General features: G+C 44.1%; 1 protein-coding gene and 1 long non-coding RNA gene across 2 annotated transcripts; one reads left to right on the top strand and one right to left on the bottom strand.

Annotated features, from left to right (window-relative positions):
* Positions 1-1358: 1358 nt before the first annotated feature.
* On the bottom strand, positions 1359-3121 carry LOC128334792 (uncharacterized). Its single transcript, XR_008311400.1, has 2 exons — positions 2984-3121; positions 1359-1565 (listed from the first exon to the last, which is right to left on the bottom strand). It is a non-coding gene; the product is annotated as an uncharacterized LOC128334792 (long non-coding RNA).
* Positions 3043-23427, top strand: ZSWIM2 (zinc finger SWIM-type containing 2). The gene is made up of 9 exons (XM_053271979.1): positions 3043-3361; positions 9278-9354; positions 10621-10661; positions 11794-12007; positions 16203-16454; positions 18793-18877; positions 20317-20432; positions 20750-20903; positions 21897-23427. Exons 1-9 carry the CDS (start codon positions 3185-3187, stop codon positions 22389-22391), a joined length of 1611 nt encoding a protein of 536 aa, XP_053127954.1. The 5' UTR covers positions 3043-3184; the 3' UTR covers positions 22392-23427.
* Positions 23428-24262: the final 835 nt, after the last annotated feature.

Genomic DNA, 24262 nt, shown 5'->3' with positions numbered 1-24262 from the left:
AGATAGATGGGCAACACTGGAGCAATACTGGTAATAACATTGAGTTGAAAATCCATCGATTTGCAGTATGAAGCTAAATGAGAGATTTTATGTATTTGTGTGGACTATAAAGCTGCTAACATTCTTCCATATGCTAATATGCAAAAGCGCTAATAAATTTTGCAAACACTGTCCCAGTGAAACTTCGCATTTCCATAGTAACCACTATATTATACTATATTATAGTAACCACTATAAATATAATGTTATTTGTTATGCTAACCACATAAATATCCAGTTTGTAGATAAATCAAGTATATAGCAAAAAGAAAACACAAGATATGCACTAAAGGAACATACATATTTAGATCATATTGATTGAGTTTGCAGTAGTTATTTTTTATATTATGGTAACTGTATCAATAATATGCTAGTAACTTACAAGATACTGTTAGAGAGAAGACTTCAGGTGCTAAAAAATGAGGGGTTATTATGCTATCTATCTACAGAGAGGTAGATAAAAAGGAGGACTGTCCAGTAGACTAAAGGAGCATGAACCTAAAATATAGATGTGTCTATCAGCATGTGCAGCTTCTTTGCACTGCAAACCAGGATTACAGTTCAGGACATTTTCAGTGAGACTTGTGAAGGGGCTTACCAAAAGAAAAGGGAGTACTCTTGCTTCGAGTATGCAATCCCGTTTTGGGGTCGTAGCTATAATTGAACAAGGTTGCGGCGGGGGGGGGGGATGTTCCTGGGCCCTTCATGGAGAGGGGTCCCACCAACTTAGTGACAGCTTATTCTTCCCTCTCCCCCTCCTGCGTCTCTAAAGAAGAAGGGGAAGGGTGAAGCAGGAGCTCATCTTTTTAAATTTTTATTTATTTATTAATTTATTTTTACATTTTATATCCCGCTCTTCCTCCAAGGAGCCCAGAGCGGTGTACTGCATACTTAGGTTTCTCCTCACAACAACCCTGTGAAGTAGGCTAAGCTGAGAGAGAAGTGACTGGCCCAGAGTCACCCAGCTAGTATCAAGGCTGAATGGGGATTTGAACTCGGGTCTCCCCGGTCCTAGTCCAGCACTCTAACCACTACACCACGCTGGCTTTGCCCCAAGACCCACTCCAATCCTGCTACTCCTCTGCCCTTGCCCATGCAGAACTGGTTGTCTCCACTACCAAAGTCTGTGATCCTCATGCATTCCTCAGGATAATCTATGTATAATCCTATACTTTTCCCCCCTTAGTGTGCAGCAAATGTAACATCAGATTTAGCTACTACAACACAGGGGCTTTGACAATTTACTGCATCAGAGTCATGGAAACATTGTCTAGTGGTTCTAAGGAAACTTGGCCAATTTGGCAATAGTCCTCAGAACATCACAGCACTATTATTTATTTATCTATCAAATTTCTATCCTACCTGATAGAAAAATCTCCAGGCAGTGTACAAGTTAAAACATTATATAAAAACAATATAAAACAGTTAAAATTCATAAATCAGATAAAAATATCAATGAATAAAAACATACAAAATTTCAATTTCAATTAAAAGTCTGGGAAAATAGGTACGTCTTCAGGATCTTCCTAAAAGCAAACAGAGAAGGAGATTCTATTATTTCAGCAGGGAATGTATTCCAAAGCCCCAGGGGCAGCCACAGAGAAGACCCAGTCCCACCAAACGATTCAGCAGTAATTACCCATAAAGCCCTCAACGGCTTGGGTCCAGGGTACTTAAGAGAGCGCCTTCTCTGTCGTGAACATTATTATCTGGACTGGACCTCTCCAGTCCAGATAATAGGCAATAAGGTTCACGACAGAGAAGGCGCTCTCTTAAGTACTCTGGACCCAAGCTGTTGAGGGCTTTATGGGTAATAACCAGCACTTTGTATTTCATTTGGAAACATATCCACAGCCAGTACAGTTCTTTCAAAACTGGTGTTATGTGGTCTCTTCGGGTAAACCCCGAGATTATCCTTCCCATCAGTTTCATAAAGATGTTATGAGAGGAGAGGAGAGCTGGTCTTGTGGTAGCAAGCATGACTTGTCCCCATAGCTAAGCAGGGTCTGCCCTGGTTGCATCTGAATGGGAGACTTGATGTGTGAGCACTGCAAGATATGCCCCTCAGGGGATGAAGCCGCTCTCTGGGAAGAGCAGAAGGTTTCAAGTTCCCTCCCTGGCAGCTTCTCCAAGATAGGGCTGAGAGAGATTCCTGCCTGCAACCTTGGAGAAGCCGCTGCCAGTCTGTGAAGACGATACTGAGTTAGATAGACCAATGGTCTGACTCAGTATGTGGCAGTTTCCTATGTTAAAAAACTTTGGAGTCAGCACAGAACTCCACACTTTAGCTCACACTTTGCAGAACAGCAGTCTCCAAGTGACACCATCTGGAATCTGCCAGAGATAGGAATGGAACCACTGTAAAACCAGCATGTGTGCACCCAACCCCATCTCCTTCAAATGACCCGGCAGGACACCATGGTCAATGGTATCGGAAGCTGCCAAGAGATCCAAAGGGATCAGCAAAGTCACACTCCCTCTCAAAAGCCAATTGGAGATCATCCATCAGGCTGACCAAGACAGTCTCAACCCGCCCCCGCCCCCACCACAGCCCATTACAGCTGCCAGCTAATCTGCGCTGTCTTCCAAATCCATTCCTCCCCCTTTCATGATTTGCAGCCGGGATTTCCTGCCTGCTTACTGTTGACTCCACGTCCCCCGGGCCCGTTCTCCCTCGGGGCAAAACTGACAGCTACTGATCGATGAAGAAATCCGAGACTTTCCCCAAGTAACTAAGCTTGGTTTTGTGTTCTTCGCCAACACAACCCTTAAAAATAAATGTAGTGGGTGCGTGGGGGGGGGGGGACGACGACCCAGAAGATCATGCCCTCACACCCGCCAGATATAAACAAGTGTAGGCATTTTCCTTGCAAGAGGCGCAAAGCAGAACTGCGAGGCAGACCCTACACAATCCCCGAGGCGGAGCGGGACGCTGCGAACGCACTTGCATCCCCGCGCGCACTGCTGTCTCCATGGAAACCACTCGGGCGCCGCCTCCTTCCTCCGAGGTCTCCCTCATAGGCTCCTTATTTCTTCTCCATGGAAACCGAGCTGAGTCCTCCGAGTCCGAAGGCGCTCCGGCTCCAGCCCGGGGTTCGTGGCAGGAGAGGCGGTTGACAGTTGGTCGGAGCCAGCAACAGCCTCCATGTCGGGGTGGAGGCGCTGGCGGCTGGGGCTGGGGCGGTGCGTGGCCAACCCGGCGCTGAGCTGGCGACAGGACCAAGCGTTGGGCACTACCATGCGCATCGTGCGGGAACTGGGGCCCACCGCTTTCGTCCTGCAGGAGGAGGAGGAGGAGGAGCAGCGGGCTGCCGAGCACAGGGTAGGAGACGGGCGGGCCGGGCTAGAGGGAAGAGCTGCTCCTTTTTCTCCCACCCACCCACCCCTCGCCACGCTCTCGCCTAAAAATGACGCGGGAGTGGTGGTGGGTGGTGGTGGGAGATCCCAAGCCGAGTCACGCGTGGCGCGGATTCCCCTGGAGCGCCCTCGTTGCTCCTGATTGTGAGGAAGGCGGGCAGGCGTCTCCACTCCGCCTTTCAGGACAGCCGTGGGCACGCCCCCTCTCCCCGTGCTGAATGGTTGGCCTGCCTTGGCTCATCACGCCGCCTCCCTCTTCGCGATGACGCCTGCTGTCTCTGGTGCACCACGCCACAGGCAGCGGCTCCTCTGGACGGGATTCCTGTTGGTAGGGCGGCCTAGAAGACAGTCCAGAACCTTCGCTATTCCATAGTGTTGTGGCTGCCACGACATGTTGTGGGATGGCCTCCTCCCAAAGAAGTGTCTGCCCCCGTCATTGCCTGCTGCCTTTACATGATGGGCAGTGAAGAGGACCATGTCTCTGAGTAATCTTTTAATCGGCTGCTGTTTTAAGTGAGGTTGCCTTTTTAAAAACTGTTTGGGGTTATATGCTTTGATTAGAAGTCTCTCTTCAAACTGCGTTGTTGGAACATATAAAGACTTTAAAAAAAAACACAAAACATTTATATCCCGCTTTTTCCTCCTAGGAGCTCAGAGCTCAGATAAACATACATGGTTATGTTTATCCTCACAACAACCCTGTGAGGTAGGTTAGGCTGAGAGATACATGACCAACCCAAAGTCACCCAGTGAGTTTTGTGGTTGAATGAGGAATCTAACGCCAGTCTTCCCGGTCCTAGTCCAACAATCTAACCACTGCCCTATGCTCCGCGCGATGCCCACCAGCTCCATCAGCCACAAGCAGAAGATGAAGGCACATCCCTTCTCTTGCTGTTGTTCCCCTGCAACTAGTAGGCTGCACCCATCAAGACTAGTAGCCATCGATGACAGATCTGCCCTCCATGGATTTGTCTAGACCCCATTTAAAGCCATCCAAGCTGGTGACCATCACCACATCTCATGGCAGAGAACTGCATAGATTAATTAGGCACTGTCTGAAAAATTACTTTCTTTTGTTGGTCCTAGATTTCCTGGCCATAGGTTTTATGGGATGATCCCTGGTGCTAGTGTTGAGAGAAGGAAAAACCTCTCCCTATCCACTCTCTCCACCAGGGACGTAGCAAGGTTGGAGTGGGCCCAGAGACAAGATTTTAAAATGCCCCCCCCTCACTGAAGCTCAGCTCATGAAGTAAAGAAATCTTACATGAGGCTGAATAGTGATAACAAAAAGCATAGTCTATCTATCTATCTACTATGTGCCACAATAGAACACCATCCTAAACTATTTTTTAAAAGGTTTTGTATGTTGTGGATGATGCAAGTCATTTAATGGTACTAGAGAAAGACATGCTGTTCTGGTAGCTCCAGGTCTTAACACTCACATAAGTTTTGGAGAATGAATACAACTGAAAGAAGCCTGGGCGGGCGTGTGGCTGAGGGAGTCAGTTATGTGACTTGCCTCTGAAGGCCCTGCCAAGGCAATGGGCCCTCAGATAACTGTCTCCCCTATTATAACAACTGTACAACTGACAGACAACTGTAACCTCTATTATAGTTCTGCCCCTGCTCTCCACACCATGCATAATTTTATAATCTTTTATCCTGCCTTCCCTTAGTTATCTTTTTTCTAAATTAAAAAGACCCAAATGTTGTAGCCTTACCTTGTAAGGAAGGTGTTCTGGCTTCCTGATTATTTTGGTTTTCTGCACCTTTTCCAGTTCTGCAATATCCTCTGATTAGCCTTGATTTTATATTATTATATGGAAAGACAAGGTAAATGGGTTGGAAATAAATAATAAAGAGAAATGCTTCTGAACATGTGCAAAATGCATTTCTCTCACAATTGAATGTAACCTTTACAACCCTCCCCATTCAAATTCAATGTTTCTAGGTCAAAGTGTGATGGTTTCTGATCAGATTAGAAATTAAACATTGACCTCTATTCCAGTACACACATCCTTCAAATACTTCCTTTCCGTTTCCCTACTTTCCTTTCACATAGAAGGCTGTACATTCCTATTTGTTGTGGAAAGCCAAAGTCCTAGCTAACACGATTCTGTTGCTATATATTTCTTAAATCTCGGCACAGTAAGGCTGTCACTGCCCTGGAGAACAGGCACAGCACAGTCAGGCCTAGCTCCAGTGTACTGCAGTCCATTTCATGTTTCTGTTGAAGTATGGTATGCTCTCTGAAACCTCATGCTACAGTGAACAAATTGGAGCATCTTCATGTGTGAGAGTGAAATAATTTTTGAGCCTCTCACACTGGCTGACATCCTGACTAATTTACTAGAGGAAGTCCTAATTAATTTAGTAGTTCTTTAAAGTAACTCATGAGTAGTACTATTGAGTAGCCAAGTCCAGGACATCAGCCACTATGTGAATGTCCATTTGATTTTACATTTTTATCTGAAATATTTTTGAAAGCTTTCTTGATTGCTTTCTCCACTGAATAGAGGCATTTATAATGCAGATGCCCAATGCAGATCTTACATGTACATTATAAATATAATACACATTACACATAGCAAGAACAAATTTAAACCTCATGAAGTTTTCCAGATGGCAGGCTTTACTGCGAGATTTCTGCAAGGCTTTACTGCAAACTCAAAGTTTCCCCAAAAACCAGACACAAAACATGGATTATTTTTACCCTGAATATAAATCGGGCTGCACTTTAACGCGCAGTGAAAAACCCAAATTGTGTGTGAAGTGCTTCCCAATAGCTTGCAGGGACTTCAGGGTAAATCTGGCCGATATGATAACACATACCCTCCATACTGGAGGATCTAGATGCGAGCTAAAGGGCTTTAAAAGCTCTGTGTGAAAAACTTCCAGATGTGAAAACATTCTTAGTCTATTAAAGTGTAACAGTCTGTGGGCTTCCCCATTGCCAACAAACTGAGCTTGTTGCCGTCCTGCTATTTGTCCCTAGATCCAACCTTACAGCTTTACTTCACATCTATCTCTCTTCAGAATGCAACTGACCATCTACTGCCATTCTGCTGATATACGGAGTCCTTTCCCACAAAGCCTTTCCTTTTCACCCCTCTATGCCACCACCACCACCACCCCCCCATAACCAGACCTGTGTCCTGTGACACTAACTCACACGCATCCTAAAAAATGAGTCTTTCCTTTAGGATCCTAGTCAAACTTTACCAGCAACACTATAGTTTACTTGCCTACATGCCCACATTCAGCTGTAGGTGACAGAGGTTTGTGTGTAGTAAGCTACTTGGAATTGCTGCTTGCACATATAAAACTTCCTCTTGTATTTATGCTCTAAATCTGTGGCTTGTTCTCCAACAATACTACTCAGCTGAGCTCATTTCAGAATTCTTTTTCCCTCCTAAATGCATGCAGTTCTCCTATCCATGCAACACTCAAAGACCACATTAGGACCCTGTTTCAATATGGTTTCTAAAGATCCTTTCCCCACTGTAGTAAATATACACTGCCAACTCTTTTTCCCCTCTTCAGACACAACATCTTTATTACACAGTGACCCCCACCCCCCATACCCACAAAGGGGTTAAGCCACAAATCTTGTATTGTAAATTCCAGTCATAAATCAGACTTCTCAAGTAGAGGCATATGGCTGACTTAAAGAGTTTCCAAAATAAAATAAAAAGCATTTGTATTTTTCCATTAGTCATCTTCTGGGTTCCTAGAACTTGAATAAGCTCAAGCCCCTTTTTGAAGCCTTTTGAATATTAGATAAAAGCTTAGCCACAAGCATGAAATAAGTTCCATAACTGTAGAATTATAGGATGTAGTGCTTCCAAGAAAAGGAGAGATGGTTGTATTCTGTGCCTACAGAGCAAGACAAGGATGTAAGGAGCACTGCTTTTCAACTGGAAGTTGTGTTTGTATGACATTTCATTAAGGTGCCCAATCCAGAAAGGAAAATCTTCCTGTGGGAAATGTACGCACGGATTATCATGCTGATTGTGCTCCATTCATTCACACAAAAGAGTACTGTACAGAGCAGGGCTTAACAAATCACAGGTGCCAGGGAGCCATGATACCTAGAAATTTATCTTAGTCTGGGCGCCAAAGCTGTGCAATACAGTTATTTAATTAAATCTTTATTTGTTCCAGGCAGTTCTGTTTCTGCTCTGAGTATGTTACTTGCAAAGGGAATAAAGAGAAGCCCATTTACCCCCACCCCCATCCTGTCACAATGTCACTAAATCCAGTTACTTTGTTAAATACCCACTGAGCCCTTTCTCATGAGCAGTGAGAAAGGGCAAGAGGGTTTGCAGGGAGGAAGCCTTAAAAGCTTACCCTGCCCTCACCCCCCCACAGACACTCAAGGGCTCTATCTTCAGCAGGTGCAGTGCCTGCTCAGATGATTACTGGCTGCTGCTGGTAGCTTGTGTGTGTGTGTGTGTGTGTGTGTGTGTGTGTGTGTGTGTGTGTGTGAGGTTTCCTGGATGCGTTGCCCCACACCCCAGAGCGCCCATAATGCATTACACGATTGCGATTGCTTGGTGCTCGCTCTCCTAACTTTGTTTTACAGGGTGGCTGTGGAGGTGGATTTGCCATTGAGGTGCTGCTGGATTTGGGCCCAATTCCGGCAGTACACATGCAGGCAAAACCGGGCTGCGCTTCCTTAGCCCAGTTTTGCCTCTGTGTGTGAATGGCTTCATTGTCCGGCTCCTAAATCCAAAGAAAACTTGTCAAGGCTTGGAGCAGAGCAAACCCCTGATGCTTCCAGTACCTAAAGTTCTGTGGGGATAGTCATCTTTAAATCAGGTCCTTGTGTCCATCTTTTGACAGAATTTTACTGCTGTTCAATACTGCTGATCACCTGAATCCATACATACCCACCCACCCCATTTTCTTGATCCTGTCCCAAAGGTGATTAGCACTATCAGAGTTGAGAACATCAGTCATTATTAATTATTATTATTATCTTTGTTATTATTTTTACATTTATATCCCGCTCTTCTACATATATATCCACAGTCATATCGTCTGTGGCTACACATGCAGAGATCCTTCTGCACAGCTGTTACACAAAAGCCCTAAACGGTTTAATGTGAAAGACCATCTCCCTCTATATGATCCTGCCCGTCCTCTGTGGTCAGCTGGAGAGTTGCTGCTGTGGATACCACCGAGGCATGGTTAGGAACAAGGAAATGGGTGGGTCTTCTCCATAGTGGCACTTAGATTGTGGGTGGGTTCAGATGACCTGATGCAAGTAGAGTGTGTGTCCTCCCAGGGCAAGCATCTACTTCCGACTTTTCCCATGTTGTCCAAACCCACCATATTGCTAATGTTGGGTCCCCTCCACCACTTGACATCCCACCAAGTTAAATAATTGCTGTTGAGACAAGCATTCGGCTTGCCTTCTCTGATGGACGAGTTTCCTGGGTTTATTATTTTCTGCCATGTTTTGTTGTTGTGCTGGTTCTATGGATTAATCTCTTGGTTTTATTAATCTTTTGATTTGGGTTCATGGCTTAATCCCCTGAGTTGTTTATTTGTTTTCTTTTCTACTTTTTTGTCATTTAATTTCCACGATTTTATGTATTTTATGTATTTATTATTTTTATGTACATTGCAAGTTGTTTTGAATGCTGTGAGTGGAAAGGCAGAATATACATTTGGCCAATAAATGAATGAATGAGGGTTTGTAAGCTGGGGCTGTGCTTTAGAGATGTTGTGACAGTAAAATGAAAGGCAGAATAGCACGATTTTAGCAGACACTCTAGTTACATATGTATCCCATCCTGCCTTAAGCGTCATTTCTCTCCTTTGTTTTATGACCCGTCGTAATTTATTAAATTGTTTTCTATTACTTTGGTATAAGGTTTCCTTGGGGAACCCTCACTCGTGCAGCTGTTTAGTATTCGTGAAAGAGAAGGACCTCTGCAAACATATCTGCTGGTAAATTGGTGTTCTCATATCAAGTCATAAAAGTATTATATTATGCTAAATTTGGTGTACAGCATCTTAGTGCAGTCTCTCTCAAGGACACACTATTCAGCTTAAACAAAACAAAATTGGGTACCTTTCTGTTGTCACAGAGGGGCTGGACAGGCAGAGTGACCCAAGAAGGAAGGATAGTAGGAGAACTTAGGAAAGGAGGCAAAGTCTATAGAGTTAAAGAGGAGGGAAAGATCCAAAATATGAGTAGGGGCTGCAATCCTGAACATACTGTATCTAAGAGGGTAGGTGACACTGAAATTAAAGCTAATTACTTTCAAGTTAATGCCTTCAGAATCAGGTGCCATTTATTTGAGGATGAAGGAGAGTGATTGGTGATCAGACAGCAAACTATGAGTTCTACAGAATCAAAACCGATTTTTTAAAAAAATGAGATATACAAGTACGGATGTGCACAGACCGGTCCGGAGCCCATTCTAAGGGCCTCTGGACTGGTCTGGACCTGGGGGTGGTTTGACGCCGGGGGTGGTGGATCTTTAAGGGTGGGGGAGGGTATAATCCCTTTTGCCGCTTTCCCCCCTCCAGCGCTCCCCACTTTGTAAACATTTGAGGCGGCAGGGTACCTTCCTGCCGTCCCTACCCCCGTTCCTTGTCAAAAGGCTTCAAAAGCCTCACTGTGCGCGCACACGTCGTGTGCGCGCATCACATCCTGCGTCGCGTGCGCCGTGCACACGTGCAGTGAGGCTTTTGAAGCCTTTTGACGAGGAATGGGGGTAGGGGCAGCAGGAAGGTACCCTGCCACCCCAAATGCTTACAAAGCGGGGAGCGCTGGAGGGGGAAAGCAGCAGGAGGGGTAAGTACACCATCGCCCGCTGTTAAAGAGCCCCCCTCCCCAGTGCTGGACCAGTTCCATGCATACCACTACATACAAGTATAGCACTGCAGCCTTAAAGAGATGTGTTATTTTTTCATAATCAAAACATAGGTTCGTAGCTTAGTGGTAGAGCATCTGCTTTGCATGCAGAAAGTTCCAGGTTCAATGCTTGGCATGAACCCTTGGAGAGTCATTGCCGGTCAGTGTAGATAATACTGAGCTAGATGGATCAATGGTCTGACTCTGTACAGGACAGGTTCCTATGTTCCTAATACAGAACTTGCTATAGCAAAAAATATTTGCACTCACTTTCCTACAAATGTGAAATTGAAGAGTGAAGTTTTGCTAGATTATCAGTTACTGAATCACTATATCCTTTTTGCTATTATTAGGTTATTGCTGAAAAAATTCAAACTTCCAAGAGACCATGAATGTAAGTATCAATCAATCAATCTATTTATTTATTTATTTCGGTCATAGACCAGTTCAATAAGATAAAAACAGATAGATAGATAGATAAATAAATAAATAAATAATAGGATAAAAACAGCAATAAAAGTTCATTACACCATGTGATTCCACATTTGACATATTATATAGCAAAATTTAACCACCGTATATACAACATCAGAATTTGGATTGGTAAGCAAGTAATTTAAATAAAATTCATCTTGATGACCAGGGAAATTATTCAAAAGCGGGGCTATTAATTTACATCTTGCTCCTCTATAATAATCGCAATACAACAGGACATGAGCGGTTGTTTCAATATGGCCAGATCCACATGGACACACTCTAGATACACTTGACGTGCCTGCGAATCTTCCAAATAGGACCGCTGTAGGTAGAGCATTTAGTCAGGCGAGGGTAAGGGCTCACCTGAACTTTGGTATCAAGTCACTATTTAAATATGGAGCTGGCTTTAGCTCTATAATGAATGTAAGTACTGACTAGTCTCATGCTTTTGTTTCCTTGTGATGGATTGAATAGTAAGTAAGAAAATATCATTTCCCCCCATTTTTTCCACACAAGATCACTTTGATGGCCATTTTAAAGCTGAGATTTGCATGGAATCTATTCTAGTGATTGGCTCACTATATTCACCTCAAATGACGCCCCCCTGCTAACTAGGCAAAAAGACATCCTTCAAAGTAGTGATTCTCTTCTGTTTAGCAGGGGGAGAACAACTGGTCCTGTTCAGTCCTAGCACAGCATCCCTGCAGTAATTGTTGCTTGTGTCTCCCTTATATTTCTTCTTAGGCGGTGTGTGAACCCTTTGGGGACAGGAAACAATCTTATTATTAGAAAACTTTTTGTTGAAAAGCGGTATATAAATACTTGGTTAAAAAGTGGTATATAAATATTCATAGTAGTAGTTTGTGGCTCACCAAATCTAGGTCATACTTCCATGTACATCTATTGTCTGGGAAACTGCTTCCTAATGAGCATGAGTTTAATATTAAAGAGTATGGGGGTAAGTTGCTGTTTATTTTACTACATTTATTTCCATTTTAAACCTATTAGAATATTTTCTCAGAGAGTTTCAATTTGGATTTTTTCTATAGATGCATTAAAGCTGGGTCTTGTGGAAAGAGAAATTAACTATGTGCTTCAGGGTCGACACATTGCTTCACAACCAAGAGTAGTTACCACTTTAACTAAGGAGTGGCAGACAGGTGATGATGCATACATTAAACAAAAAGAAATTGACAATGAAGATATATGCCCTATTTGTCAGGACATACTGCTCAAGAAAATGCTTCCTGTGACTTACTGCAGGTGAGTCATGTATGTTGGTTGGGAAGAGAAAACTGTTATGTGCATTTTCATAAGTGTTTTTATTTTTAAGTAGTCAGAGACAAAGGTTAATAAGAAGTTCCTGTCCTTAATATTTGATTTATAGGATTTTTACAATAATGTGAATCTCTAGCTCATATCTGTTTAATGGTACTTAGAGATGACAGCCTGGAAGCAGTATGGCAGAACCTTCAAATTCTATAGTGACATCATCATATTTTTGGCAATGGTCTCTGTTCAAAGAGGTTCTGGAGGTTTCTGGAGGAGTGCTTAAAGCTGTATTATGACTGCCTCATGGGTAAGGATGCGTTTCATCCTTACCTATGAATAAAAGCTGTTCTCATGCACTACCTAACCCAGACTGGGGATGCCCAGCTTTGATTCCGATGGGCCAGTGCAGCCTAGCCCGGCTTTTTCGCCCGGCTGCTAGCCAAGGTTAAGGGAGAGAGTGCTCCTTTAACCTGGGCTAATTGCTCGTGTGTGAGCCGGGCTGCTTCCAGCCTGGCCTAGAGTGCTCGTCTCTTGAGGGAATCCTCCAACGCATCGCGTGTGATGCATGGTGCATTGTGTGATCTCCAGAGGGCAGGACAACGAGTCCCAGCCTCCGTTAACCCATGCTGCCAGGAGCAATGCAGAGATTCATTCATGCTGCTGCTGACAGCACGGGTCGTGTGGGTGCATGGCTTGCACGCCTTCGGTAGGTTGAACCCTTCCTTCCCTTCCCTCTTCTTTCTCTCTCCCCCCACAACCCTCCGCCTGATCACATGCACAGTCTTGTGAACACTCCCACAGTCTGTCATTAATGAATTGTAGTCCAAAACCTGCAGGAGGGCTGAAGTTGTGCAGCCCTGCTCTATAAGAAAGTCTCCCGCTTTATCTGAACTCCAGATCTTAAGCTTCTTTGCACTAAAGATAACCTTCTACAACATGGTTATTAGGAAGATCCCCATGCCATTAGATAAACCACATCACCACCACAGCAGCATGTCGTTTCTTTCCTTGCATATATAATAAGTTTAATTTTGAAACAAACTTCATTAGGCCTCTTACAATGACTACAGCTAATTGTGTTAGATCATGGTATGCCGTTTAGTAAGATGAATAGAGGTTAAAGTTGCAATATGTTGATTTTGGATCCTTGTCATGATCCTTTGAGAACCCATTCATAATGGAATATGACTATACCTTTAAGGCTCTCTGCACTCTTCTAAAGCTCCATGTGATGCTCTGACATCACTACACGGGGGCAGCATGTCTGTTATGATTGATGGCTAGAGCATTCAACCCTTAGTTCTTCGACTGTCTACCAGACATATTGGGATTCTTATTGCTCCAGACTGAGAGCAACAAAGCTAGAAGAACAAGTGAGAGAAGCGTTAGTAAAATTAAAATATTCATGAGGACTACCAAGTCCTTCAAAAAGTGTTTAAGTTTCGGGGTTAAGCTACTGACTTCCAATAAGCATGAACTGTACTTATCCTGTCTTAGTGAACAGCATAAAGTAATTGTAATATCTGCCAACACTTTTTAAAGCAGGTAGGGAAATGCCAGAAACTAAGATTAAAAGTTGCCCTATACAACCAGGCTCTCTGCTCCTCAAATTTAGCACCTATATCAGAAACAACACCTACAATGTCAACAGCGACTACATCTTCAATATCTGAGATTTTGGTATCAGCAGAAGTATTACCAGAAAAAGTCTTACAAGACAATAGTCTGAGCTGAACTCCTGTATGATCAGCGGAGGACACAACATCAGATGCACAGCATTCTAAGCCGATGCCATCAACATTGACTAGACTCATGAAGATCACTGTGTTTTTCAGAAGTGTTCAAGGAAAATAACACATAAACACAAGCAAACTGAAAAGATAACAAGTTGTTCTAGTAAGAATTAATCTGCCTAATTTCCTTTCACTGTCTCCACAAGAACTAAATTTGGTTCAAAACAGTTAGGCGGTCCACAAGTTAGACCTCTTGCAACTCAAATGTCCACATGTCTGCCATTTTGGATTAGGGTGGATGACATTATTACAAACTACACCATTGAGGTGTCCCTCAGTGTAGTGAGTCCCTATGTGTCACTCACTTCAGTTGTAGCAAATTTGGTTCAAATCGGTCGTATTTTATGGACTATAAGACTCACTTTTTTCCTCAAAAAATATCCGCCAAAATTCAGGTGCGTCTTATATGTTTTAACAGTTTAATATGTTAAAACTCTGAAAAACCGGATTAAAATTAAGGTGCGTCTTATAGTCCGTAGCGTCTTATAGTCCGTAAAATACGGTAGGTGGTCCACAATTGAGGCTACTTGTGCCTCAAAAGTTTACGTGTCGGCCATCTTGAATTGGAATGGATGACATCATCACAAACTACGCCATTAAGGTGTCCCTGAGAGTCCCTACAACTGTACCCGATTTGGTTCATATTGGTCCAGGCATTAGAAAGTTGATGGCGGGGTACACACATAATGATGAGTGAACTCATAACCCTCCTGGAAAGTAGGCTAAAAAAGAAAAAGAAGTCTGAGACACTGAAATTATTCTCACTAGCAGAGAAAAACTGGGCTAGGGAGGCCCAGCCTGTTTTTTGTTGCACGTGAGAATTACTGGGAGGCATGTGACTCCTGGCGGCGGTGGCGGTTAGGCAAGCCCTCTAAAGTAACCTGCCACTTAACCAAGGTTTGGAGTGTGAGTGCGTCCCAAAACCGGGCTATGGGATCGTGTGTCTGCCATGGCTGCTTGCAGCCACGGCGGACACACTAGTAGTGGGAGAAAGGGGACTCCCAGTAATGCACTGTGCACTCCGCCCACCCAGCGCAGGGTAAGAGATCATCTGCGGGGAGGGTCGGGCAAACCCGCTCTCCACACAAACCTTGAGGAAGCTTTTATCACTGATTGTGAGAAGAGCTTCATTGAGTGTTTCCCCTCGACAAAGGGTTCCCCTTGTACCATGGCTGCGGCACATCTCAAAATGCTGTCACTTAAAGCATTATTTCTAGTCGCAATAACAACAGCAAGAGGGATAAGTGAAATGGCAGCACTGAGATATGATCTGTGTTACGTTAGATTTCGTAGAGAAAAAGTTGTTCTGTGAACAGATGTGATTCCACCCCCAAATCACAACAGATTATCATATAGATCAGAACGTTGTACTACCAGTTTCCCCCCTGTGAGGCAAAGACGCCATTGGAGATAGCATCACATACCTTGGATGTCAAGAGGGCATTGGCCTTCTATTTGGATAGAACGAAAAGCTTCAAAGCAGACAAAAACCTCTTCATCTCCTTATGAGGAATAACAGGGGGAAAGTTATTACACTGGCTGGTAGAGACTATTCCATTATCATATGAGAAACAGAACCTAAAAGTACCTGAGTTAATTAAGGCACACTCTGCGAGGTCCATTGGCTCTTCAGCGGCCTACTTAGCAGGTGTAAACATCACTGATATCTGCAAAGCAGCCACTTGGTCCTCTGAGATTCTATTTGTAAAGCATTATGCACTGGACATTAGCTTGGCAGAGGATGCAGCATTTGGTAGGTCAATCTTGAAACAAGTGCTTCTGTGAGGTACCTGCACCCACCATCCTTTGGGGTACTCTCCATTATGTATGGATTCTCAGAGGATCACAACAAGGATAAACAAGTTGCTTACCTGTAATTAGTGATTCTTGAGTGATCCTCTTGAATTCATTCTACCTGCCTAGCTACCCCACTGCGTGTGCATATCTGTGAAATTACTCTCTCACTTACCTTATCTACCTTAGTTGATGGATGATCATCTTGATCTCGGTGGTCGTCCTGGAACTAAGGGTTGGACACACTAACCGTCAAGCACAACAGAAACACTACCTGTGTGTGGGTGATATCAGAGTGTCATGTGGACTTTAGGTGAGTCCTGCTAGACTGAAAGATGCAGGCACACTGAATTCCAGTGGATCACTCAAGGATTACTAGTTACAGGTAAACCACATTACTGTTTATTTTGGTACTGCCTATAAACTAAGGAGGCCCTGTGTGCCAACAGGATAGGCACTATAAAGGTTTGAAATTCTTGCTTGCTCTTGTGGGTTTGAGTCTAGACGGCTGTATGGTTACAGTTTTTACAGTTTTATAGAACATTTTGTCTATGAATTTATTTGAGAAGTGAAGATATAACCGATACAATTTTTGATAGGTTTGGTTGTGGTAACAACATACACATAGTGTGTATGAAGATTTGGGCGGATCACCAGAAAGAGCTAGAGAAAGATTCTTTGGTGAAGTGTCCCCTGTGTAGGGAAGATTTTGCACCGCTGAAGCTCATTTTGGAGGAATACAGAAACTGCAAAAGACTCATGACTTCAGCAGAGAGAGAACATCTCGACAAACACCTTGGAATCCCTTGCAATAATTGCAGAATATACCCCATTGAGGGAAATTGCTACAAGTAAGCCTTTAAAGCAACGCAACGTTTACTTCCCTACTGAGATATTTGAAGCATTTTCATTTCTGAAGAAAAGTTAAAATGAACTTTACACATCATAAGGCACATTAATACAATGCGAGATTAATATATTGTTAGTATATGTCAGTTATTTGTGTGATAAGCCATTAGGTTTTCTTCTAAATTACCTGTGATGGTAGTTTCATTCTTTCGAATTTCCTCAATGAAATTTGGTTAGTTATCTTGGAAGGAAGAGGGAGGCACTAGAGCTCTTCTCACGATCAGTGAGAAGAGCTTGCGGGCTGTCTGTGGGGAAGGAGGGTTAAACTTACCTTCCCCACAGACGATCTTCGATCAGTCCTTGGGCAGGCGGATTCCCCACCTAGTCGAGCAGCGGTTCTGTGGTTCGCCCGGCAGCTCTGGGAGTTGGGGGTGCAGGGACGTGCTGCCACGTGTCACCCTGCCACCAGGAGTCACTATAATGCACCGGGCAAGTGCACAGTGCATTACTGGGATCCACCCAGATGCGTAACTATATGGGGGGCAGGCGGGGCACGTGCCCTGGGCACCACTCTGGTGGGTCACGTGGGGGGGCGCCAAAAAGTGCCATGACCCCCCCACCCGATCCCCCCCTTCCCCACAAAAAAATGTTTTTTCAGGACGACGGAGTCGTCTGGTGCCCCCTGGGATGGCTTGTGGGGAGTGTGAGCGCGGCGGTGGCAGGCGGCGGCGGATTGCCTGCTCAACCATGGCGACCAGCGGAGGAGGCAGCCGCGGGGAGCGAGAAGACGACGGTAGTGCGGACGACGAGGAGCGCTGTGGGTGGGAGAGAGCAGCCCAGCTGCTACCAGAGCCACCCAAGGGCAGGAGGCGGCGGCAGTCCCACCCAGGATGGCCCGGGAGTGAGCGCGGCGGTGGTGGGCGGCGGTGCGGCGGATCGCCGAGCCGAGTACAGAGCGACGCCGAGGCCTGCTGTCTGGCCCGGCGTCGCTTCCCAACTGCGCAGGTGCGCCTCGCAGTTGGGAAGCGACGCCGGGCCAGACGGCAGGCCTCGGCGTTGCTCTGTACTGGGCGATCCGCCGCGCCGCCGGCCGCCACCACCGCGCTCACTCCCGGGCCATCCCGGGCGGGATTGCCGCCGCCTCCTGCCCTTGGGTGGCTCTGGTAGCAGCCGGGCTGCTCTCTCCCACCCACAGGGGACTGACTCTGCCACCCACAGCTCTCCTCGTCGTCCGCACTGCCGTCGTCTTCTCGCTCCCCGCGGCCGCCTCCTCCGCTGGGCGCCATGGCTGAGCAGGCGATCCGCCGCCACCCGCCACCGCCGCGCTCACACTCCCCACAAGCCATCCCAGGGGGCACAAGACGACTCCATCGGCGGCCAGGGCATAGGTATAAGCACCCTAGGGTTGGGGGGGGGAGCGCAATTTCAGTGGCAGAGCTTGCCCTGGGCGCCGTTTTCCCCAGTTACGCCTCTGGATCCACCACCCCCACCCTGAGTGTGCCTGCAATCAGCCACGTCAGACACACAATTAAAACAAATGATGTCAAGAGAGCTCTTGCTCCCTTAACCTCATTTGAGCAGGAGACTTCACAGGCGGGTTTGCTGCTGTGCAGCCACCAGGATCGGGCTTGATCCCAGTGGTTCACATGAGTGTGCAAAACTGGACTGGATTCTCTTAGCCTGGTTCTGAATAGCCTAACTATCTGTTTCATTATTTCAGTGAACTGCTAAGGCAGTGGGCGGGGGTGGGGGTGGGGAACTGCTTTCTCCATCTTGTGTTCATTTGAGGTGAGGAATTTTCCCCCCTCTGCTCTTTGCATGTAAACAAGGACAAGTTGCACTTTCCCCCACATTAAGGAGGCCTAATATAATGCCTTAGACAGTGTGTTGTATTTTGAATTATCAGTCTTGTGTGCTTTGTCTGACCTTACCCAGAATCTTTTCACTTTACATGGCCAACACTATTTCCAGTGACAAGCAGATTTGTATCACAGAAAGCCTTTGAGAACTACTGGTTTTGAACACTGAGAAAACAGTGTAAGAGTCCTTCAGCTTTGAAAAGCAAATGCACACGCTCCCACTGTGACTGCTTAATCTTTTATGGATAGGTAGCAGAGTTTCCAGCCAGTTGAAGATGCTTAACTCTTTCACTGACAAATGTGGTGCATGCTGCGGACTTGACTATAGCACACAGAAAGAATGTGAGAAAGGTGTTTGACGAGAATGCTGAGAGGACTATATCAGTCAGTTTTAATCTAAGATTGAAAGCTTGTTTATACCCAAATAAAATAATTTACTAAAATTAGGATACTCTAACTTCACAATCCTTCTTGTTTCAAGGTGTACCGAGTGCAGCGAATACCACCTCTGCCATCAGTGCTTTAGGAGCTTTTGTCATTCTGCACATACTTTCGTTTTCCGAGAGGTACAGTTTAAAAAGTTGATTTGAAATTTTAACACAAAAATTAAACAAGCAGACACTTATACAGGGAACAGGTAAGTCATCCTAAAATGGGTCCACCTTCAAATCATACCCATGGCAGAAAAATCTGTGGTATATTTTTCTCATGTCTTATTTTGACATGGGGAAAGATTATCCTAAAGATGAACCTGGGATCAAAACAGAATCAAAGAGCATGAGTGCCTTGAATGTCTCTGCCCTCCATTGCTTTGCTTTTCAGTAGTGTGATTTTTCCTTTCAGTAAACCTTTTGACTACTTGCTGTTCTGGTAGTAGCTTGATGTATTTCGGAGAAATGGACTTGAGAAGCATCTGGAAACAGCTTTGAGAAATGCAGCACCTCCAAAATCTGTAAAAGGCACTTCTGTAGAAGTGGCAGTTTGGGACATCCCAAAGATCAAATCTTGTGTCTCTCTTGGGCTTTGCCTAAGGTGATTGCCAAATGAAGCCAGGTCATACTTTACCTTTGCTATGAATGTCACTTGCTTGTCATTCTGATAACCTTTGTTTGCAGCAACCTCTGAAAAATAATTGTCCATGAGCTTAGAGTAATCGTTTTGCAGGTCATCAAAATAATGAGACCCACCTGAGCCCAGGTTGTTGGGCTCAACTCCATTTGTAACCTACAGCTACTTATTCCGAACCAGGTTTGTTTGTACAGACTAGGCACTGCCTTGTGATCTCACATGTTCATCAAGGTGTTGTGTTGTGTTTTAAGACCACAGTCTGAGCTAAAGTTTCTTCAAAGTTCTTTGCATCTAATAGGGAAATCTTTCTTTCTCTTGGGTTTAGGCCTCCACACCCCAGCCTTATTGCTTTTACGACAATTTGATCTATTTGTTTTTTAGGGCTAAAGATCTCTTGGCAGTGGCTGGTATCCCATGCATACCTTGAGGGAACATAGGGGCACTTCAGGGTCAGCAGTGATCCTGCAGAGCCCTTCTGGAGTGTGAGCAGTGCTCAGAAGGCGAATGAGAGCCAGTGTGGTGTAGTGGTTAGAGTGCTGGACTAGGACCGGGGAGACCCGAGTTCAAATCCCCATTCAGCCATGATACTAGCTGGGTGACTCTGGGCCAGTCACTTCTCTCTCTCAGCCTAACCTACTTCAGAGGGTTGTTGTGAGGAGAAACCTAAGTATGTAGTACACCGCTCTGGGCTCCTTGGAGGAAGAGCGGGATATAAATGTAAAAATAAATAAATAAAATAATGGCTCTGGCTCAACAGCGTGTGTGCAGGGGGAAAGGGGGAGTTGCACAAGGGCTCCCATTGTGCCCTGCAGCCCTCAAAGTGTGCACACCTCATTAGGATGTCAGCCACCAAATTTGAAATTAAATATCCTGGCAATTCTCTTCTAGCAATTACTACTGTTGCTTACTTTTCATTAGCTCTTTGCCCATTCTTTAGAAAAGAAATCAGAGATGGAGATCAGTTGAACAGGTAGTACAACTATCAAGTTCAGGAGAAAACCTGAAGAGCATTAATCCAGAAGAGAATTCTAAAGAGGGAAAGGACAAGGAGAAGTAAGATGAGTGATTTAATGCATTTAACTTTAATAATAGGGATTGTCATTTATATACATTGTTTAAAAGGGATACTGATCAGTTCTGAGGTCTTGCTGAAATGACCACTATAGTATTACGACTTACACTATTTGGTTGGTATCCAGTCTTCACTGCAAGACTGTGGAATGAACAAGAGTTCCATTATAAATATTACCTTCTGTTTTAAGACCTCTTCTTGAAACTATAACATTGTTTGCACCATTTAGAAAGAGTTTAGGAAAGGAAAAACAAAACTGATAAGCCAGGTATAATGTATTATGTCATTTGCTTTTCAGGTTCATTTGCATCCCAAAGCACGTAATGAACACATTAGCAACTGTCCTGGTTAGAAAATGTAGCAGTTTACTTGATCCAGGTTTGCAATGTAGACTCTGTTTGAAGACCTTTCATCTGGGTCAGGTTGCAAGGTTCTTGCCATGTAATCACAAGGTAACTAAGATACGTCTGGCTGAGCAGCTGCCATCCCCACCCCCACCCCCGCCGCCAAAAAAACATCTTCCTCTCACAATCACTCATGTCAGCTGAAACAAAATGCTTCTCAGAGTCCGTCACATATTAAGCTGTGGACCATCAAGTGTTGTCTCGAGTTGTGAAAAAGCAGATATATATGTACAACCTAAAGACTAGCAGGTGCCATAGCAGAGCGCTTCCTCCCCCCCGCCCACCCCCCACTCAATGTTTGCTGTAGTATCCATGGGCATCAGAGCTACAGTAGTTGAGCGTAGATAGCTCCCAGGAAGGGTAAATGGGCTTCTCTTTATACTTTGCTCAAGTAACATAGTTGGAACAGAAACAGGCCTCCACAAGACAAATAAAGATTTTAAGTAACTCTGCCTCTCTGGCTGCCCTAGTGTAGGCGCCACGGCTCCCTGGAGCCGGAGATTTGTCAAGCCCCGATGTAGCATTACACTCCAGCTTTAACTTTTGTTTCATATCAGTTTGCACTGCCCTCTCGAGCAAACTCATACTCAAGCATAAAAACATGCAATAGTTTACTTGAAAGGATGGAGAATAGAGTAGATGGGAAAGTATTGGCCTGTAAGCCAAAATAGCATGTGGATGGCGGTAGTGGATTTCAGAGAGCATTTGTACAGTCATGGGATCTCTCTGTGTTAAGAACGTCATGGGTATTTAAGTGTATTGATTTACAACAGTCAATCCCATTTAAGATAATGCATTTTTTATGGTAAATTAGTGTGCTTGGGCTTAATACTCTTGAGATAAGTAGATTTGGATCAGTATAAAGTCTAATAAGACCATTTAAATTTCTCATTTTCTCTAATCTGGGAAGTTAATCTGGCCACTTTGCAAATAATTTGTTGTTGCTGTTGCCTGTTTAGTAAGATTAGATTCAGTTGAGAAATGAATAGTCTTTTGGTGGGGAGTTCAGAACAGAGTCCCTTACATGGCATTATCTTTTAGTTCCACAGGAAATGCATTGACCATTGGTTGCACAAAGAAAATGCATGCCCTATTGATGGACACGTTGTGTATAATCCATTAACCTGGGAGGATGCCCCGAAAAAAGGCAAAGTAAATCTGTTAGAGTCTCTAGCAAAGAATATGCTTACAAAGCAGATTGAACAGGAGCTTTTTATACCAGGAACTGGACTGATAGTCAAGCAAATGAAACCTGGCTGTCTCCTTGAGAAACCTCAAAGTAGTCTTCAGAGGTTTTGTAACAAGACGACAAGTCCTTTGGAGTTTCAGCAGAATTTAACTCTGAAAAGTTTCAACTACATTCATATGAGAGGCACTGACTCTAGCCAGAACAGCACACCCAATACCAGAAATCTGAAGTTTTCTAGGTATTGCAAAGGTCTCACTCTTGTTCCAAAGTCTCGTGCTCATATGGTTACACAGAAGGCCGCTATCACTGACTTAAGAGGTGTATCTGTAAACAGAAGTGCAAATTAGGTTTGAAGTGCTGAACACATTTAGGCATAAATCCTGTTGCACTCGGTGCAAGTTCTGGGGAAATGTGCATGGGATCACCATGCAACTCTTGGTTCAGTTTCTAATTATTTTTGGATATCTCAAGGGAGATTAAAATGTGGGGATACTCCTTGAATGTTTTTCAACATGTTAAAAACCTCCCCACTACTAGTTGCTTTTATTTTAATATACATGTTATTTGTATAGAAATTATGTCAGTCTACACTATGCAGATACAATTCTGGAATGTTTAACTTATTTCCATTGATATATAAACATGGTAAGAAACAAATCGATTTGGCATTTCAGATCTTACGCATTATATTAAATCTGTTTGATCCAGTTCTGAGCTGGAGGGAAAGGAATGGCTGCTATGCATATGTAACCCCAGCCTGATCTGATGCCAGCTGCAGCCTCTTCTAGCAGCTGGTGCTGTACCTGGGTTTAAAAAAAATAAATCAGAAATCTCACAGAGCAGATGTCCATGAGGAGTAGGGAGCTGGAGTCATTGTGCCTACAAAAAAGGAACAGGTATCTTCAGCTATTCCAAAAGGATGTGTGTGCGCTCCGCTGAATTGGAGCCGCTGCTTAAACAGCATTTCTCTGTAAATAAATACTAATACAAAACATGTAATGTGTTGTGGCTGAATGAACTGAGTTGGATGAAAGCCAAGATATTTCCAGCAAAGATGCAGAGCTCATCACAGAGAATCCGTTATTGCATAAGAAAAGATTACTGAAGTAGGATGCATTTATACTTGATCCCCTTACCTGAATGGTAGTAGGTGTGATTAATTTCTAAACTTGTATGATTGTTTTAGGTACATGAGCTGCTGGACACCATTTCTGGGAACTGGGGTCAAGCTTAGCTGATAAATATATTTCTTGTTATAGTGTTTTACTGATGCAACTCATTTATTCAGCAATGTTAATTTTAAACGTTTACACCAAACTGCATGTGCATGTATTTCTACCCGTAAATGCAGTCCATGAAATGATATAAAATCTCTTCAGAAAATCACAAGTCTCTTTTGTTCAAACAAGTGGATATAAAATGAATTAAAATTTTATCTCCTGCAAAGAGAGAAGCAGCAATTCTAATTTATAGTCAGATTTAATGGCACTGGAGTAGTAAAAGGAATGCATTGTATTGAATTATGGATGATAGTCTTTGTATGAACCAGAGAAATGCAACACACTTGAAACCTTCCTGTTTTGATATCAGCTTAGCCAGCTTGAGCAATCAATAGCAAATTCTGTATAGATATCTAAATTTAGATGTACTTGTGGTAACAAGCATGCCTTGTCCCCTTAGCTAAGCAGGGTCTGCCCTGGTTGCATATGAATGGGAGACTAGAAGTGTGAGCACTGTAAGATATTTCTCATAGGGGAATGGAGCTGCTCTGGGAAGAGCAGGTTTCAAGCTCCCTCCCTGGCTTCTCCGAGATAGGGCTGAGAGAGACCCCTGCCTGCAGCCTTGGAGAAGCCACTGCCAGTCTGTGAAGACAATGCTGAGCTAGATAGACCAATGGTCTGACTCAGTATGTGGCAGCTTCCTGTGTCAACAAGATTAGCTCTTTCCTTCAGACGCAAAAGTATTATAAACATCCAGACTTGCAGAGGTATTCAACATATATATGGGAGACTTCTGTGCAAGACAAGTATCTCCATATTGTTATGTCCAATTTATTGACATTAAAGGTAAAGTGTGCCATCAAGTTGATTTCGACTCCAGGAGCCCACAGATCCCTGTGGCTTTCTTTGGTAGAATACAGGAGGGGTTTACGATTGCCTCCTCCCACACAGTATGAGATGATGCCTTTCAGCATCTTCCTATATCGCTGCTGCCCAAA

The sequence above is a fragment of the Hemicordylus capensis genome, chromosome 1 (assembly GCF_027244095.1).
Source record: "Hemicordylus capensis ecotype Gifberg chromosome 1, rHemCap1.1.pri, whole genome shotgun sequence".
Classification (NCBI taxonomy): domain Eukaryota; kingdom Metazoa; phylum Chordata; class Lepidosauria; order Squamata; family Cordylidae; genus Hemicordylus; species Hemicordylus capensis.
The sequence above is the reverse complement of the archived record's forward strand: the minus strand, read 5'-3'. Positions and strand labels throughout refer to the sequence as shown.

Coding starts and splice junctions, on each gene's coding strand:
- ZSWIM2 (XM_053271979.1), top strand. CDS start 3,185: ATGTCGGGGTGGAGGCGCTGGCGGCTGGGGCTGGGGCGGTGCGTGGCC. Junction 3,362..9,277: donor AGCGGGCTGCCGAGCACAGG/GTAGGAGACGGG, acceptor CTTTGGTATAAG/GTTTCCTTGGGGAACCCTCA. Junction 20,904..21,896: donor TCTTGCCATGTAATCACAAG/GTAACTAAGATA, acceptor ATTATCTTTTAG/TTCCACAGGAAATGCATTGA.